Here is a 19,443-nt window from a genome sequence, read left to right as displayed (position 1 = left end):
CAACTGTAAAAATGTCATGTGTGATCTTCATAATCAAGTTGAGCTGGTGCCAAGCAGGGGTATCATGTACCCAGGCACAATGGCTCTTTGAGGACTGCAAAGATGTAAAACAGGATATATAGACTGGTCAAACTTGCACCTGCTGAAATCAACAGCAGGAGAACCAGAAATCTATTTTTATGATGAAAAGCATTTGCTCAAATTAATAAAAAATAATTTCTAGTGTTTCAGAATCGTGCAAAAAGGAACTACAATGTGGCAGTTCCTCAAGTCCCAGTCCTGATTACAGAGGATCAAGAACTAGATCATAAGGTGAGACTGGTTGTACCTCCATCTTTTTTTTCAGTTCTTAAACCAGACCTTATAGTCTCTTTTGTGTTCTTGTCTCTTGACCTGATATACTATTAAAAACATCCAACAAAATGAAGCCTGGGGGCATGATGTGGAATTTATAAAATACTCTACGAATCTAAGGCAATGTTATTATTAGATTTTGTTAAGAAAAATAACTGCTGGAAAAGAGAACTAAAACATTATCTTGTTTGGAATTTGCAGTCCATTGTTTAACAACTACTGCGGTAGCATGGGTTAGTCAGGTGAATTTTATTGCTTTTATTCTAATTTATCCATTGTCCCCATCTTTTTGTAAAAATACTGATTTATGCTTTTATGTCATCATAGAAGTGGTTCGTGACGCTTTCTTTCCTTTTTAATATACTTCCACAATGCAATTTTACTTTTCTGTGCAAAAAGCCATATTCTCTCATATTTAAATTACTCAGTTTACAAAGGAATATTATGAAGTTACATAACCTATACATTTATATAGTAATAGACAGACTGTGATTAGGTATCTTTAGTAATTGGCTACTGTGTTTCCCGGAAAATAAGACTTAGATGGACCATCAGCTCTAATGTGTCTTTTGGAGCAAAAATTAATATAAGACCTGGTCTTATTTTACTATAAAACCTGGTCTTTAATTAATATAATATAATATAATATAATATAATATAATATAATATAATATAATATAATATAATATAGTATAATGTAATATAATATAATACTGGGTCTTATATTAATTTTTTCTCCAAAAGATGCATTTCGTGGCAACACGGTAGTAACAATAGAGAAACTCAGAAACTAGAAGAAAAAGTTTAATATTGAAAATTTATGAACACATATATAGTAGAGTCTGAGTGGTGATGGACGGAATGTTAGAATTTTCTATATGTGACTTGATAATACTAATATACAGAAGCCATCTTTAAGTAGTAAGAAATTCTCTCTGAAAGCTTATATGTTTACTATATTATTTTGTTCGGCATTTTCTCCTATAAATTGTAATTAGGTTATACCAGTCTAGCTCTCAAGAACTTGTCAAACAATTGCTGTATATGCACACATATATATGTTTTAAAAAATATATTCCTCCACACAGCTGAAACTTGAATTTAATTACAAGACTGATTCTCAATTTTTTTCTGTTTCATATTCATATATTGATGGCCAAGTACACACTTAATTTTGTGTTTATCTTTATTTATTTTTGCTTCAAAGATAAAATCATATTGGGTGGGGGATAGGCATCTATATCAAATCCTTCCTAGTGATGCTAGTCACTAAAAAAGACCAACTGCATTATTTATCAGGGCACTTACTATCCCACAGTATCAAGAAATTGTAAAGAGAATACCCGATGAGTAATCACGTTAGGTTTCTGTTTCCGCACACACCTTCTGACTGCGAAAAAACCCAATGCTCCCTGTGGTTCTTACCTGCAGTGCACAACCATTGGACCTGCATCAGGAGGGTTACAGGTTTTGACTCTCCGTAAGAAAGCTAGAAAAGGTGTCGGGTGTTCTGGAACACCATGGTCAGGCCAGGCGGTGAACTGAAATTGTCTCACTTCTCTCTTCTCGCTTGAACCATTCTGTGAAACAGGAACACTGGCTGAAATTTGGTCTTCCTAGCCTCAGGTTGTAATGATGAATGGTAACACGGAAGAGGTAACAGGAAAATGTGCTATCGTACGTAATTCCTTCCTCCTACTCTGTATCCTTTGGGAAGAAACACTCTTTGGAGACAGAAACTTCAAGCTATTTATAAATGACAAATATTTGCTCAGGAAGGTGAAAAATTCTTAGGTGAGAAACATTACATTTTTCAGGTGTAACTATCAGGGTGTGCTCTTGTATTTTACAGGAAAAAAAATAGTTCTTCATTTAGTCTTCATTTGCTGAAACTTCTGTTCAGAGTAAGAGTTCTATACTTACTAATAAGTGAACAAAGAGAAAAATTGTTGCGTAATAATGGAAGAATTACCTCATTTTTCATCATGGCCAGTAGAATCAATAGATTCAAGTAAAACTTTAAGATATTTGATTTCTCAACAGGAGCTTTCTTTCAATAATGGAAAGGGTAAAAGGCAGGGCAAGAAAAAGCAAAAAGCAAACCTTCAGGAAATTCCTCCACGAGTCTCCCCGCTGTTCTGCGGAGGGATAGTGGATGGGGGGAGGGGGGTTCACAGTGTGAGGGATATAAATGATGAACGTCTAAGTATTACCTTGTCTTGTATACCTGAAACTAATAAATAAATAAAAAAAATAAAATAAAAAATAAAAAAACAAACTTAAACCAAAAAAAAAAAAAAAAAAAAAAGCAAACCTTGTAAAGTGCAAATGTCCGAACACAATATGTAGCCAGCTCCACGGTATCAAGTAGTGTCACTTGGACCAGCCCATGGGTTTCTGTGCCTCTACTGGGCCAATACTGGTCACACTTCACCTAGAAGAAATAAGTGATACATTTAGGGCAGGTGCTCATCAATTTCTCTATTAGCTTTACTTTGATTTGCTGTTGAAGGAAAATAGCTTTTCTGTATTTCATTTAATGTTGATATTTTTCTGGCATGCATTCTTGTTATCCCAATATATGTAAATTACTGCTCTGATGCCAATATAAACCACATTTTTCAAACTGGTAGTAATACTAAGCAGTAACAGATTCAATTTTCCTGGAGAAAAATAAATTGCAGATTGTTGCTGAGTAAAACAAGGAGAGAGGTACTTCAAACTTCACAGTACTTGAAAAGAAAACACAAATTTGTTCTGGGATAGATATTATGAATCGCATCAGGAAGCTTACTCTTAGGCATTTAAACTACATGGTGAGACAGTTACTGTTCATCCATCAAGGTTTAAAAGGCACAAGCTGTTTCATCGTGAGCTATCATAATTTCGAAATATGCTTGTTTAAAGAAAAGTAGACATAATTTCTAAATCTATCCAAGTGTAATAAACAAGAGAGCATTTTTTTTTTTAATATACAAGATAAATGGTACCGGTATCCAAAACACATTAAATCAGCAATGTCCAGGAAGAAAAGAGTTGTTGTTTTTTTTCTTTTAAAAAAAGCCTCAGAGGGTCATACGCTAGCAGTGCAAAGTTTACATAACTTAAAATTAATTCGAGATGGATAATCTCCAATTTCTATGTGGAGTTGAACAAAAGCACATAAAAAGTATTCAACCCAATTAGTTTAACATGCAGAAAAGAATAATTCAAGGTCTGCAATAAACCTCAAATTTACTGAATGTGTCCTTTGGGCATAAAAATGCATAATGAAAAATGACACACACAAAACTATTTTCTAGTAAGGCCATAGATCAGAATATATTTACCCTTTCTATTTCAGATTAAAAGAAAAAAAAATGAGGGTAATTTCTAACTGAAATCAACAGAAATGTATTCCTTTAGGAAAGGAATCAAGTACTATTTAACATTGGAATGAACACCTTCTGCCTGAAAAACAAAGATTTGAAAGATAACAATCTTTGGATTTAAACATAGCAATGAGGCATTATTATTGTAGACACTAGAATTTTTTGGTCCAGTGAATAGAATTACTAGATAATTATTTGCTTTTGTGTTAACTATAAATCCTAGTAGCATTATGTGGATAATATTGTAACTTTCTGTTTCACAGATACAACATTTGATCCTCAAAAATCTCAGTCTCTATCTAGACACTGGGCCTTCTAAAAATGGAAAGGTTTTATCCTCTGCTCAATTTCCTAGATAAGAAAAAGGAGAAAAGCACATTAATGTACAATTATACAGTAAGGAAGAGATTGAATTCACAAGGTTTGACTCCTGTGCCTTTATTTCAACTGTGAGACCACACAACATCACCTATTTTGTAAAAACAAACAAAAAAAACCAAAAATAGTTAACAGTAAAATGGAAAATTTGCATCTTACTAGGATTTAAACATATATTTCCATGTTTTCTAGATGCACAAAACAGTCTTCTGTGTATTAGATTTCTATCCTATGTTCTAATTCAAAGCAAAACAACACAAAAGACAGTCTTTTACGAAGAATGCTGACATAGCATGATCAGAGTTTAGCACCTCTCTACGTTTTCTGACCATCCATTCAAATCCAAGCAATATCTGGACAGACTTAGCCAAGGTCACCACCTGAATGGAGCCAATAGTACTTAAACAGCCACAATTCAGACGGGAAAAAGCATCACAAAACTTAAGCCAAAGGCTGTTTTAAACCATGAAATAGATGTCAAGTTGATGTCTCACTGCAAAGCACAAAAGCAACTTTGGAGGCCTCTTATTGCACCATGTGAGAGGATGCCAACAATGTGTTGAGTTAAAAAATCAAGAGAGAAACTCAAATTCATCATTTAACAGTTTCGGCTGGATGGCAATCCTTTCAAATCAAAACCAACAGATCAAATCTCAGGAGGACAAATATCACCACGGGGGGTGGCACAAAAAGAGCAAGCTCATACAACAAAATGATCTATAAGGTCAGTTCAATGCACTGAACCAAATTTAATGCAATCATATTTCAAAGCAGAGAATTGGTTATCCTCAGACCTTTTGGTGAGGTAAGACAACAGAAACGAAGGAGAGAACCGTAAACCAGCCTGCATATGACCTCTGCAAAAATGACTCCATTATTTAGTGACTGTTCTACAAATCCACTCCATACGTCAGATGTACGAAAAACTAAAATTACACTAATTATTCTCATACTTATAGTATTGTTTAAAACTGCCACTCTTATTGACTTAGACTCTGACCCCTTTATGGAAAAATGCCACAAAACATTACTATAGTGAATAAATCTTGTGAACACTTTTAGCTGAAAGGAGGAAAAAAAAAGCTTTTGTACTTACTGTATCAAAACAATAAAAATAAAATGAAACTCAACTGAAAAATTGGGAGCAATTTTTTAACGCAAATATATTTACACACTGCTGTTTTCTCTCAGGAAATCTTTCACACAGGGAGTTTAGGAAAAAATAAATATTCTAATGTATCTGCACATGCACACATATGGTCTCAGGAAAGAGATTAGAAGCTTTCCCTGAGCTTATCTGAACAGGTACAGCAATACATTCTTCCTTCATTAGTAAATACCTCACCACTTCTTTTGTCGACCTCATCTCTGAGTAGCCTGTACAGGTTTCATCTGATTTCTGAGGGCTAAATTTAAGGGCATAGATTTACTGACAAATATTCTTTTAAGCCGTACACTAAACAAACAATATCTGATTTCATCATTAGAGAGCAAGTCGGAAGTGCAGTGAAAACAAAAAAGATACAGGAGAACAAAGGAAATGATTTTTTTTTTCTAATTAGCTAATGCAAATGAACTAGCTTTACTTTCCTCTTGAAATGTTTTCTTTGACAACAGCCCCTACCCCACCTTTTTTCTCTGAGAGAAAATTTCACAAGGTATTTCTAGAGAGAGTTACTTAGTACTTGTTAGGCTTCATGCATAGAGCTGAGTGTGAGCTGAGCAGTGTTAGAGGCTCCCCTCTGAGTATATAAGAACTAGAAGGCAGGAGCTTCTGAATATGAATACTGATTTTTGCTTTTTTTATTTGATTCTGATGTGATTACAAGTGGCCTTTAGGACTGATTTATGAAAAGTCTGGCAGCATCATTGGATGACCAGTAAGCTGCTTCTATGTTTCTAGGACCAAAACCTAGCAGCCTCATCTGTAAAATGGGAACAATATCTCCCACATGACAGGACTATTGTAAGGCTCTGCAATTATGCACTTGAAACTCTGAACTCAATGGCTGGTACAGGCAGGTATCCAACGGGCAGAGCTATTATTAATTATCAGTTAGATTATGTCCTTGATTTTTTGTGGTGGTTCTTATAAGCTACCAAAATCATTCTAAATGTGAAAAAAAGGCACATGTATTCATCCCAACAGATATGTATTTAGGACGTTCTAGGCAGATGACAAGATGTCGGCAGTTGTGAGGGACACCAAAGTGAAATGAGATGCAGACCCTGCCCTTAATCCATCAATCTTATTGACTAAATATGCAGGTGCCTTTATATCTCCTGGTTCTTCAAATAGGTAATTGTGAGATTCAAACAACTCTCTTGATCTGCCTGGGCCCCTACTGGCTGGGAGGAGAGAACACATTAGAGTCCAAGCTGGGAAATGAGAGGAGCAGAACCTGCTATCCAGGCTAAGTTTCGAAGCATCACCCAGTAACTCTCCTTGAGACCTACACTGCATGAGACAGTTCAGGTTTCTGGCTGAATTTCTGGGAGGTATTTATGTTTATTCTTACAAAAAAGTTACCCTTCTATGGTAAACTTTCATTTCTCCATAATCTTGGAAAGAACATGTTGACCATGGCTAAATGTATGTTATGGAATGAATTCATTTTACTTCTTTCATGACAAACCATCAAAAGCAAGTTGATGGAGTGATAAAACACATTTAAAAGTGTTCAAAAGAAAAACTTGTGTTTGGAAATATCTTGTAGGATACGATCCTATAGGTCTGCTGACTATGCTTTGGGGAAATGTATTCCTTCTGGTTCCATTTTTGCTCCCACATGGCTTATCTTGCAAGTGCCTGGTATGTCATCGGCACTCAACAACTGAAAGCCAATGTTATAAGCAAGTATACTGTGGTCTAAGTTGGCTTATTGTTAAATGGCGTAAAATTTGGTGAAAATAAAACCTCTTCTCCTTTCAATTTAATAAAGACTTATTGAGCATGGCAGAATGGCAAATCATCCGAATTCCAAATGTAATAAACCAAGACCTCCAAAGGGTCCCAGCATCACTGATACCAAATACATGTGCCATATGGTATTTTGAAAAGCCTGCCTAGGACCGGATTATTTTGCCAAAGAAGGACGCAGAATAGACAACAAATGATATATGGGAAATCATCCTGTTGCTGAAAGTGACTGGAAATCAGTGTCTAATAAGTGTGGGCAGAGGATTCTCCCATCGGGAGGGGATAGCATGCCAACATTGGCTACCACAAATCACAGTGGTTATTGTGAATAAGGAAATGTTAATACACACTTATGAATACCTATTTAATAAGGGAGAATGCAATAAAATAAAGTTTTAGATAAATATTTTGATCTATTTTACTGGACAGAAAAATTATATATTGAACTGTTTATTTCTACAGGTTATAGTACTTCATTTGGAAGGTTTTCTTTTTTAAATTAGTTTTGGGTGTACAAAACAGTGTAATACTTAGACATTTACACCCCTCAAAAAGTGATAGCCCCTCTCCTCCAGCCTACAACCCTCTGATATCGCATATAGCCTTTATTATTCCATTGATTCTATTCCCTATGATGTACTCCATATACTATAAATATAAATATAAATCTATCTATCTATCTATCTATCTATCTATCTATCTACCTACCTATCTAATTAGAGTTGACATTCAGTATTGTTCAGCTTCAACTTCAGGTGTACAGACAGTGGTCAGGCATCTACACCACCCATAAAGTGGTCTCCCTAATAAGACAAATGCCCATCTGACTCCCTACAAAATCTTTACAACATTGTTGATTATATTCCCCAAACTGTCTTTCGTATCCCGTGGCTTCTCAGCCTTTTGGCTTCAAATATATGGTGATGGAAGGAGAACTGACTCTTGGTGGTGAACACACAATGGGATTTATAAATGATGTAATACAGAATTGTACACCTGAAATCTATGTAATTTCACTAACAATTGTCACTCCAATAAATTAAAAAAAAAGAAAAAGATCAAGTGTAATCTTTTGGAAGTTTTTAAGACCAGATTTAATACTTGATTTTCCATAATAGGGACAGAAATCATCTCAATGATTTTAATCTCTTTTAGCAATAGCATCATTTTTGGCACTCAAATAATATTTAACCAACTGGCAAAACTGTCCGTTTTATGTATTTCCCCTTTTCATTTATTCTTTGCTGACCACAATTTAGTGGAAAATCAAGGGTGATGGAATACCTGAAGTGAGAGTGATATTAAAGACTCTCACTACCAGTGAAGTTAATAGCTTTTCATAAATAAAACTATAAAGTTGAAAAGTATTATTCTCTAAATAAACCAAATTACGTATCATAAAACTGCTTATTGGTTCATGAACCAATCTAACACTTTCCAAACCATTTATTAATTTAAAAAACGATAATCCCTTTGGTTTTATGTGTGCTATAGACTGAATGTTTGTGTCTCCCTACAATTCATGTGTTAAAACCTAATCCCTCCACTACGTGACAATATTAGGAGATATGGCCTTTGGGAAGTTAGTTCAAAAGTGAAAGCCTAGGATTAGTGAATCCGAGACACAAGAGAGCTCTCTTGTTCCTTCCATCATGTGAAGACACACTGAGAAGACAGATGTCTATGAACCTGGAAGCTGATTGTCACCAAGACACTGAATCTCCCAGTGCCTTGATCTTAAACTTCCCAGCTTCCGGAACTGTGAGAAAAAAAATTTATGTTGCTAGTAAATCACCCATTCTGTGGTATTCTGCTATACCAGCCCGAGCACACGAAGACAATGTTGTCTGCCAGACGTTAACACAGGGGCTGCACTGAACTTTCCCAATGATGTCCCCTTTAAATCGAGTTTCTGAATCTCAAGTTTCTGGCACTTTGTTGTTAGCACAGGAAAAGTACACGAAGCGCTGCTTTGCAGGGGCCGGGGAACACTTGGATGGGAGCTCCTGCCACATGGCCTGGTCCGTAGACTTTGTGCCTGGGCCCTGATCATTCCTGGCAGTGGTTGGGTACTCCACATCGCCCTACTGCTACCTCTGCTTCTGCCGTGGTGTGCCCAGGGGCTGCCTGTGGTCCGGCAACATGCTGGCATCACTGCCACTGAGCCATATCATTTGGTTAAATGTTTCATCATTTGACTTAAAGTTTCAACAAAAAGACATTTCTGTAGATCAGCCAGTATGCAGCATTTCAGTATTTTCACAATCAGTATATCTAAACTGATGCAAACCAGCTGAACATAGGCCTTGCCTGAGAATAAGAGATTTATCTATAGTCTCCAAAACCTTAGAAATGACCTGATCCAGCCAGAGATTGCTATAAACACAAATTTAGAGAATGAGAGGGGCTTTGCACAGTCATCAGGAGCAAAGTTTTATCTTCTCCTTCCAGTCCAGATCTTTCCTTAGGCTGGGATGCCTCCAATTCACTTTCATAAGAATGTTTGGAGCCAGAATCTGTAGGCTTCCATTCTAAACAGAGGAGGTAGAGTGGGGAAAGAAGGTAGAAAATCTGGGAAACTAACAAACAGTAAGAAATTGGTGGGATTCTTTCTCTTTTATCTGCCACTATGTCTGTGGACAAGAGAAAACCAAGAATATGGAACTTGCTAGATAAGGACCCAACTATTCTTTAGGTTGCCAATATGAGCATCATTCTTTTTGTTGCCAGTGTCCTATTTACATTAAGTATCCAACACTTTTCAAAAACAATCCCATACATCATGTGCACATTCCAAAGGCAACGTTTGTACTGCCGTTCCTACTGTTGCTCAAGGGAAAAGCCGTTTCTGTCGCCTTAGATAGGCAGTGCTTCAGGCTGCAGTTTGAGAAATTAAATGTTCAAGGCCTTTGGCGCTTCCAGTTCTATTTGGAAGAGGACACAGACCTGGCATTTAGAAAGCATTTGCTCTCTGTTAAACTTACCAAACCTTGATAAACCAGAGAGGCTGAGAATTAGTCTGCCACTGGCCAAAGTGGGGCCTTCCAAAACCAATAATGGCAATGAAAACAATAATCCTGCCATTTATAATCATCAGTGGGATCCTGCCAATGTTTAACCAAAAAGGACCTCACAATCTGAAAAGAATCTTAAGATTTGTTTTATAGGAAGACAAGAACATGTTCGACCAGAATCCTTTTTTGCTGCTTTTTTGCCTGAAATTGCCCTCTTAGCCACAGAACCAGCTGTGAATACATCTCTATCCCACCTTCACTCTCGGTTGGGGAAAATTTATTAAGGTGACATTTGAAAACTGAGGAGCACATAGGAGGAGGAGCCCGGTCATTAGGTCAGAGTCCTCGACTGGCCAAAGGACAAGATTCTGTATCTTAATTCCCCAAACTTAACATGGTGTCATTAACCCAGCCTGGTCCCTTTGGCCTCCAGAGCACATCTACCTCCATAGCACAAAAAGCAAAATTCAGTGGAACAGGAATTTTTCCATTCTCTGGCCTGAGGTATACAAAAGTCACAATGCACAAACCATTTGATCTGCTCTAGCAATGGACGCCATCAAGTGGTTTGCATGATTATCCATTTGGAAACAGAAAATGAAATTTAAATAGTTTGGAAACCAAGTATGGAACTCCTCACTTCTAACTCTATACTTTCACTACACATCAATGTGGCTCACAATGGATGACAATTCAAATCATGAATCATGTCCCATTTACTGACTGTCAAAATCTCTCTCCGACCTGGACACTGATGGCACTAAGTACTGCCACAATAATAGCTCTTTAAGTGAATCAACTCCCACTATAAAGCTTGTAAAACAACAGGATTAACAGAGAGTGTCAGCTATGGGCAATTGTTGAAGGCAGGCTAGTGAAAAGGTGAAAACTAGTGAGAGCCAACTATCCCTGAACCTTCCTTAAGTCATTTCAGCTTCTAACAATAATCAAGGCTGCTCGGGAGTTTGACGAATATGAGGTTTACACATTCCCTGTCTTGTACCTCAAGATGGGAAACAAAGTAGAGGAGAAATAGCCAAAAGCAGATAGATGAAGGCGAAAAAAGGGACAATTACCAATAAAATAACAGTGTTTCCTAGCCCAGGAATCACTTTGGCAAATCCTATCTTGGATACTCCAATTCTTCAAGAGAGGCTGCCAACCATGGGTCCCAGTTGCCCACAAATAACACCCTTGGAATGGAAATCCCAGCTGTACATATTTTACTTTTCTACCAGTGTTTCATTTTTTCCGTACTTTTTCTTCCCTCCATGTGGTTGCCCAAACCAATTCATGTGCTTATTGGCATGTTATGAAACATGGAAACAATTAGAGACCACATTCTAGGGCACGAGAATGATTTTCTACAGAATCAATGAACCACACAGAACTTGAGAGGATTTGGCAAAAAAAGATGGAAACTATGGAATAAAACCCACTAACAGTATCTCATGTCAGACAGTACAGTTTACAAGGCTTTAAATTGATCTGTGTATTTCAGGCAACAATCATATTTTACCTGTAAAATCTCCATATTTTAGCCTTATATTGTGTTTCGTTTTTTTTATATATTCGAATGAAATACATAGAAAACATTCAACATACACATTTTGTCTTTGAGTTTGAAACGGAATGTATACACTGTGCAAACAGTCTTCTCAGGTTTGGGGTCCTTTCCAGTCCACATGTGAGGGGGAGTGATGGTATTTGAAAAAAATCAAATAACTTAAGCTTTCAAATGGCTCATTGAAATCCTAAGTCATCCCTCATATGTGTAATGGCTTTTTTAGTCATTCAAATCTAAGAATGGTCAGTTTTTTAACAAAAGGCCACTGAGATTTCTAACACCTGCTAATGAACCCAGCGTTTTGTGTGAGTGAGCTGTTCTAACTCAGCAAAGGTGACAGGCACTGCTGCATTATCAACAGCAAGAGAGTGACAAGGTAAGAGTGAGACAGGTCTAGGCAAAACAGAAAGCTGGAAAACTGGAGGTAGGTGCTAAGGAATTCCCTAGCATTGTCAAATAAGTAAGACTGGGGAGGGAGAATGCAAAACTGAACCAAAAATAAACATGTATGAAGAATACATTATCTTTAGTGACATAACTCATGTCGATATCGTTCACTGTTTTCATATTGTGTTGCCCCTCGATATGGCTGCAATGAAATTAGCAGCCAAAATAGCCAAGGTTTATTTACAGACTGATTAACAAGTTCCTGCATCAGAGTGTCCATTCTCCTTTTGACCATAATTCATTGGTGTGCTACATGGGAAACAGTGGGCAGGATTCGTCATGTGCAGTGACTCTGTGAATTTGGTCAGGATTCACTGTCATCCACAGAGGGACAAACTCATTTCACTGGAAACAAAAATTGAATTATTTGGAAGACAACTTTTGGGAAAAGTAAAGTTTAATGGTAAAGCCTCCACCATCTCTCTCTCAAACCAAACAGTAATAGTTGAGACTCATTGAGTCACCTTGTCACATTCCTTATCTCAGTCAATACCCTCAATAATCCTTCCATGTAAGCCAAAAAGGGGAAATGAGACTTCAAGGGATCCAGTAACTTGCTCATTGTTACATAGTTAGTAACCACTAGAGTTGGAATCTAAACCCAGACTTTGACTGCAAGGCACCTCTACTTGGAACTATGTCATAAAGCTTCCCTTCTCTCTGATGGTGCTGCCCCCACACAGTCTTGTGTGATATGATATCATGTTATCTTCTCTTCTTTTTCCCTTTCTTCTTTCTTTCCCACCCTAAATATCCAGTCAACATGTACTCCTAACTACATACTTCTAATACACACAGTGTTTACATACACACATACACATGTTTTCCCCCCACATACCAAGGTGTGAATATTATTTTAAGAACCTGAGCCTTAATCAAAATAGTGAATTTTTAGGCTTAAGCCCTTGGAAGGTGATATATTTAAACTACTGGGACCACCTCCCTTTATGAGGGAGACTACAGGCAATTCCTAACTAAAGCCAAGCTTGTTCAAATGTCTGCTTTGAAGTTGGTTGCTGGCAATTGAGAATGCTCTGAGTACCCAGGTCAGCCCACGTAACCCACAAAGTTCCTCACAGATGGAGCTATACATTTCGGTAACAGCTAACCACTACTTATAATATTATTTTTATAGCAAAACTCAATCCAAGTTCTTATTTGAGAATGCCTTGCCCTTCTTCCCTGAGAGAAAGGGAACAGGTAATATGTGCGGATGTGAAGGAGGAAGAGTAGGTGAGGTAATTTGGGGGATCAGTGTTTTGTTAGATCTCTTTATTGCATTTGGTCATTTATTCTCATGTTCCAGATTTAGGAACAAAGAACTTTCGGGCCTTGGGGGACCAGGGATCATTTGTATGGTCAGATTGATAATGGTTGAGACTCCTCAATATTGGCTTATGGAGGTCATCAAAAGTCTGGGTATAGGCTGAATCATTACAGAATAAAAATCACAAGACAGCATTTTAATTGGCCTCCTTTAGGTCATTTAACAAAGAGAAAGCTAACTTGCAAGAGCAAAGAGTAATTAATGAAGGGAGCAAACAGAGGTTCATGTAGTAACTTCCAAATAAGTTCCTCTGTCTGAGGTGGGGGGAAAAAGGTAGCCTGCAACATAAAGATAAACTGTGGGTATTTAAGTCACAATGCCTTCCTCCAGGAACTGTTCATTACCATCAGATGTTGCAGTGGCAGTGGGGCCAGCTAGAACTAACTTTATTATTAGAAGCAATTAGGGAGAAAAGGGGCAGAATTTCATTTGGTTATTTCAAAACAAGTTTCTGTGCTTGGTTAATGAAGGCCTGCAGTGTCAAGATAAAATGTGTGTTTTACTGAAAACAGCTTTTGCAAATGACTGCTTGTTACCAGCCGGTATCTCTAGGCAGAGTGGTCCAGGTAGGCTGGATTTACATGCATGCCATAATATAATAGTTCAGCTGTCGCAGTGTCACAGAAGTATTAGCAGGCTGTAGGCCTGGTGGTGAAGCACATGTGTTCTGGAGGAAGACTGTCTTCAGTTCCTAACTCTGACTTTGGTAGCTGAATGACCTTGGGTGACCTTGTGGAATATTCTGGCCTTAGTTTACTCATATGCAAACTGGAAATCATAGTAGTGTTTATCTCACTGGGTTGTTGTGAAACATCGCTACGTCTAATATATATGTTAAACATTGCTATAATTATTAACAGGTATATTCAAGAGTTATCGGGTGGGGAGTTGTTTTTAAAGAAAAGGCTTATTTATATAAGTGTTACCTTGAGTACAAATCAATAATAGAAACAATTACATCTTTTGAATAAAGTTTGCATGTAAAATATGACAGATATTTGTTTTAGGTCATAAACAGTTTATGCCTAAATTCATTTCAGATAATACTATATTTCGATATTTCTGTAGAATTCACGTGTTTTAAAAAGATCTGATTCCTTTTTTAGTTTTGCTAAACCAATTGTGAACCATACCTTTTGATTTCTCACCTCCTTATGTGTAAGCTGAAAGCGGGTTTTTTTTGTATTTTCCTAAGTCTGAGCTTTTCCCTTATGAATCCTCTGGGAGAGCTTTCTACTCTTCCCTTATATACACACCTGGGCTAAGAGAAACTGCCATGAATTGAGCATAGAAGACCATTTAAAAAGCCTCAACTGTCACACAACAAATGGGGAGTTGGGCTTTGGCTGCCTTCTAAATATCCTTTTGGAGGCTTCTGAGATCACAATAAGAGACCTCTCACCAGTGGCTTCAAATTCTGCCCTAAATGTCCCATTCTTCAGTGACAGTATGTGCTGTCTTCAGTGATTTTTCAGAGACTCCTTCATTAAATTCTTATGATTAAAGATTGATTTTTATCAGATGACTACAATGTATGCATATTTGCTTGGGAATATGGTTTACCCGTTATGTTTTAGTTTTGCAATACACACCATTTAACTAATGTGCCATGTACCCATAATATTGGGCCCATATAATGAATAAAATTCCTTTCTTGGACCTTAGTAAGCAATGACTCCTTTATTAGAATCAATTCATTTTGGAGAAGGCTAAACTAGTAATGTGTCCTCCTCACATTTATGTGTTCTCTCAGCTTTGTATTAACCCATATTGTTTTTCAGCCTTCCCTGACTTAACTTATGCTCGTTTGAATAATTTCAAAAAGACTCTTTGTCATAGAATTCTGGATTTTACACTGCAGATTGTGAGAGTAAAAAGAGGAAAATACTGGTCAGTACGTATTGGTGGAATTCTCCCCCAAAGTCTGTGTTCTTGTTCAATGTGAGTTTTAGAAAGAATTGGTTTAAGCTAATATATATTGTCTCTAACCAAGTTGTTTACTTTGAGCACTACATTATTTTTCTTTTAGCAATCATATACTTTGTAACATGAGAGAATTTCATTTTTGAAAAGATTCAGAAGAATGGTTTAATCAGAGTTGCTGATGCCCATTCGCAATTAATGTTGCTAAAACGTCAGAACCTAAGGTTAGATTACGAACAGAATAAAGTATGCAACATAAGGACTATCTGAGGGAAAATTTTGAGAGGGAAGAGGCAGATATTTATTCTTACCCTGGATCGTTCTTCTAGTTTTGTCATCATAACAACTGTGGCGCTCCGTTGTTCCCATATCATTCTCCAAAAGTCCCCAAATGTTTCAGGGAGAGATCCCTGCGTTGCGATATAGGCATTTTGTTTCCTGTAGCCATCTATGTAGTTGGCATTCACATAGTCACTTCCTGGGATGCCTGTAAAACAAGGAGTGTGATTTAACTAGATGAACATATCACAAGAGGAAAAAGCCTGGGGCACAGCCTAATGGCATTGCTATGTTATTGTTCTACACTACGCTAAAGTCACAGTGGTATATTAGAATTTGGGTTTTAAGCAAGATTCAAAGTAGGTCTTACATGGTTAAAGAAATGCTTGGATCTTTATAAAATGATTAGGTGGACTACCAAAGAGAGAAAAACACAACTGATTGTCCACAAAATGCTTTCTCTCACACATTGTCTGTTTTCTCCATTGCATCAGCAATAGATAGCTCGGAAAGGAGGATAAACAATTATCTGGTCACATTCCCTACACTTTTCCTTCCTCATTCCCAGACAAAAACTAAATACAATAATGCCTGAGTTTGAAAACTGCAATGCAGGGTGGAGCATAGCATAATAGTGAAACATTCTTTGCAACTTTAGCGAACAGGGACCTCATTTAATCCTCACAGCAACTCTATAAAGTAAGTCCTATGATGATCTTTCTTTCAGAAAGGAGCAAACTGAGATGCACAGAGATTGGAAAACTTGCTCAAGCTGGTGGAGTCAGGTTTCATTAGAGGTAGACAGTCAGCTATGACTGAGTCGTAACCTCTGTAGAGTATTGCTGTCGTTTAAACCTCACAGGGTTGTTGTATCACATGAGCCTCTCTTTGGATCGCGACAATTACCACCTCATTGACTGTCACACTCTGACTTTTATCCTGTGCAGTCTGTTCTCCATGTAGCATGAGACCAATTTTTTTTAAAAAAACGTATTTCATACACTGTAAATTCTCTTCAAATCCAACAGTGGCTTCCCCTTACACTTCAAATAAGATCAAACTCTCAATTATGGCTACAAAGCTATGTCGTTCCACTTGCCTTCTAAACTGCTAAACTCCCGACTGTGTTTCAGTTGTTAGAAAACAATGATCCCCTACCTCAGTGTCATCCGTATCCTAGAACATACTGTCTCCTTCTCATTATAAAATGCTCAGCCTTCATCTCGGGAGGCCTGCCTTTCATATCCCGGGGCCTCAGAACTCCCTTGGCAATTCTTTATATTACTCAGTACACCTTGTAATTATAGTGTATGTGGTTGTTAACTTGCTTATTGCCTATCTGACCTCTATACCATATCTGTTTTATTCACCTTTGTTATCTCTAGTGACCAAAAGAGTAAATAATCTGTCCTAGTTCCAACACATAATAAGTAGTAGAACTGTAATTTAAGGCAGATATTCTAATTCAAAATCTAATTTTCCTTCAGGATGGTGCCTTTAAAAGAAATATAGACAAGTCTGAGCTTCTTCCAAGGTAGTGGCATGAATGATTAAGGAAATCAAAGCTATTCCACATGAGAAAGGACTATCTAATACAATTTGACAAAGGAAAAGGTAGGGGTTGGGAATGAGTACCTGAAGAGAGGTTCAGGTTTATTCTGTTGAGACCCAAGTTTTTCAATTCTCAAAGATTTAACTACAGAGATATGGATTTCATCTCTAATTTAATAAAGTATTTTCAAATCGTCAGAGTCAAAAAGAGAGTAGATTTAATTGGGTTGTAACGAGTTGCTTATCCCTGGGGAGGAACCAGTACTTAACAGGGATCTCACCATGATATGGGAGGTAGCATTAGAAGCTGCACGTGGTCCCCTTTTGCCCTGGGGAAATATGGGTCCTGGAATTATGAAAAAAAGTCTTCTTTATAATGGAACCCATGTTCTGAAGCTAAAATTGTTATATTTCATTGATTGCCACTTGCAATTACTTTGACTGCTTTTCTGATTCCAGTTGTAAAACTGATCCTCTCAAGAAAACTAATGAAAGTCAGATGGAAACTACTGGGCTCCGAGATGAACACATGGATATGGAATACCCTCAGCATTAGTGTAAAGCTTTTTGAGCAAAAAGTGAAATGCACAGTTGGTTGTAACATTATTCATCTATTACAGCTACTTGAGAAACAGTTGGGGTTCTGGCAGCCCTTTGTTGATAAAGATCCTATTCCTCCGTGACATCAAATTACTGTAGATTCAAAGGACAGTTTAAATAAAATCCTCAGGTTACAGCGACTGGAAAGCAGCACATCTACATGCCCACAGAATTTGTTTCTGAGCCAATAATAAATCTGCCTTATAACACAGGAAAAGCCCACTTTTAAAATTGTAACTTTACAGTTAGCAACATAAAAAGGCGTCTGTCTATAGGCTTCACTCAGGTACCGACATACAGACAACTTTTTTCCAAGACAATTCAAAATGGAGAAGCTGGGTTAATGACTCAGAAGATGAATCAACTGGGCATTGTACCATTTCCCTCTTGTCAAATATAACAAATGGGTCTGAACATGAAAATGAGGACAGAGGCGATGGACATGGACTCATATATCTACAGCAAGGGAATGAAGCCCATCCAACACTGTAATATAAATTTTAATCAGTTATTACATAATGAATTGTTTTTAGACATACTGTTGAAGTTTGAATAATAAATTATTATTATTATCATTATTATTATTATCATCATTATCACTTGGAATGAGTAGCTACTGAACAATGGTTGTACTTCCCAGGAATAAAAGTACAAAAATTCTGCCTGAAAACTCCTAGGCACCTGGGATCAATACGGTATCACCAAACGCTTTAAGAATTTGGGACTTGATATTTTGAAGAGAAAACAAAAAATCAACAACTATTAGGCTAATGTTTATATCCTGAAAGTCATGCTGAGATTCCTCTTTTATTTAGACACTTCCCGGTAAGGAGGTTTTACCTGGAATGAAAGCCTCCTTCCAGCAAATCCCTTAACCCATTCTGGCAAAAACACTTTCCAGGTAAGTTCTCTCTCATATGTCCTTTGGAATGTGGTGATATTGAGAGAGGACTGTGTTCTCTAGAAGCTCTAAGATCTAATGCATATATTCATACAACCCAACATAACAAGTTGTGTAGAAAGATGAAAAAGATTTTAGAAAGGGTGGTGGCTTCCCCCCCTAAAAACATTAACACCAGATTGGAAGCTGAAGTTAAATAGCAGTGTGTTTCAAGTCTATGAGACCTGTTTTCAATGTGACATATTTAGAAAGATTTTCAACGAACTCTGTGAAATAAATCAACCAACCAACCTAACAAAAAGAAACAAAAAAGAAGCTGGCTTTCCAAGTGTTCTGGTGCCACGAAAGTCTTCAGTAGCTATTGATTGTGATGTTTCCGGTGGGAGTCTGGACCTACAAAATTCTTTCACTTTTTGGGGTGACCTTTTCCAAATATTTGTTTACATTTTTAATTCCCTGCCTTATCCAGACAATGATTTGCACTTGCTAATGCAACACTAATCAGAGCTCACTACTAATCTATGTAAGAGAAGTGTTTGAGAATTAATCGAATTCCTCTGGGGCTCTGATAGATGTAAACCTAACTTAAAATGAAGTACTGAAAGAATATAGACTTACTATAAATTAGCTGACTATTTTTATTTCTTGGAGTCAAGGAGACCTTCATGTATAACATAATAATTATGTTTGTCTTTTTTTTTGGCGGGGGTAGTGGTAAGGAATTATTAAAACAAGAGCATAACAAGATGTCTGCATCTAGCTTGTTGTGGGCCAAAATCTTAGGACTTTCACTGCTGTAGGAACTGTCTAT

General features: G+C 37.1%; 1 protein-coding gene across 37 annotated transcripts in view; it reads right to left on the bottom strand.

Annotated features, from left to right (window-relative positions):
* PTPRD (protein tyrosine phosphatase receptor type D) overlaps positions 1-19,443 on the bottom strand; it is a 2,053,994-nt gene that overhangs the window by 45,043 nt on the left and 1,989,508 nt on the right. For all 37 annotated transcript variants that reach the window (XM_081066962.1, XM_081066971.1, XM_081066973.1 and 34 more), the window contains 3 exons: positions 15,613-15,788; positions 2,669-2,788; positions 1,780-1,934 (listed from right to left, as the gene is read on the bottom strand). In XM_081066962.1, the coding sequence (XP_080923088.1) occupies positions 1,780-1,934; positions 2,669-2,788; positions 15,613-15,788 (451 nt within the window). The remainder of the gene's footprint in view (positions 1-1,779; positions 1,935-2,668; positions 2,789-15,612; positions 15,789-19,443) is intronic.

The sequence above is a fragment of the Rhinolophus hipposideros genome (assembly GCF_964194185.1).
Source record: "Rhinolophus hipposideros genome assembly, chromosome: 11".
NCBI lineage: Eukaryota > Metazoa > Chordata > Mammalia > Chiroptera > Rhinolophidae > Rhinolophus > Rhinolophus hipposideros.
This window is presented reverse-complemented; position numbering and strand designations above follow the sequence as displayed.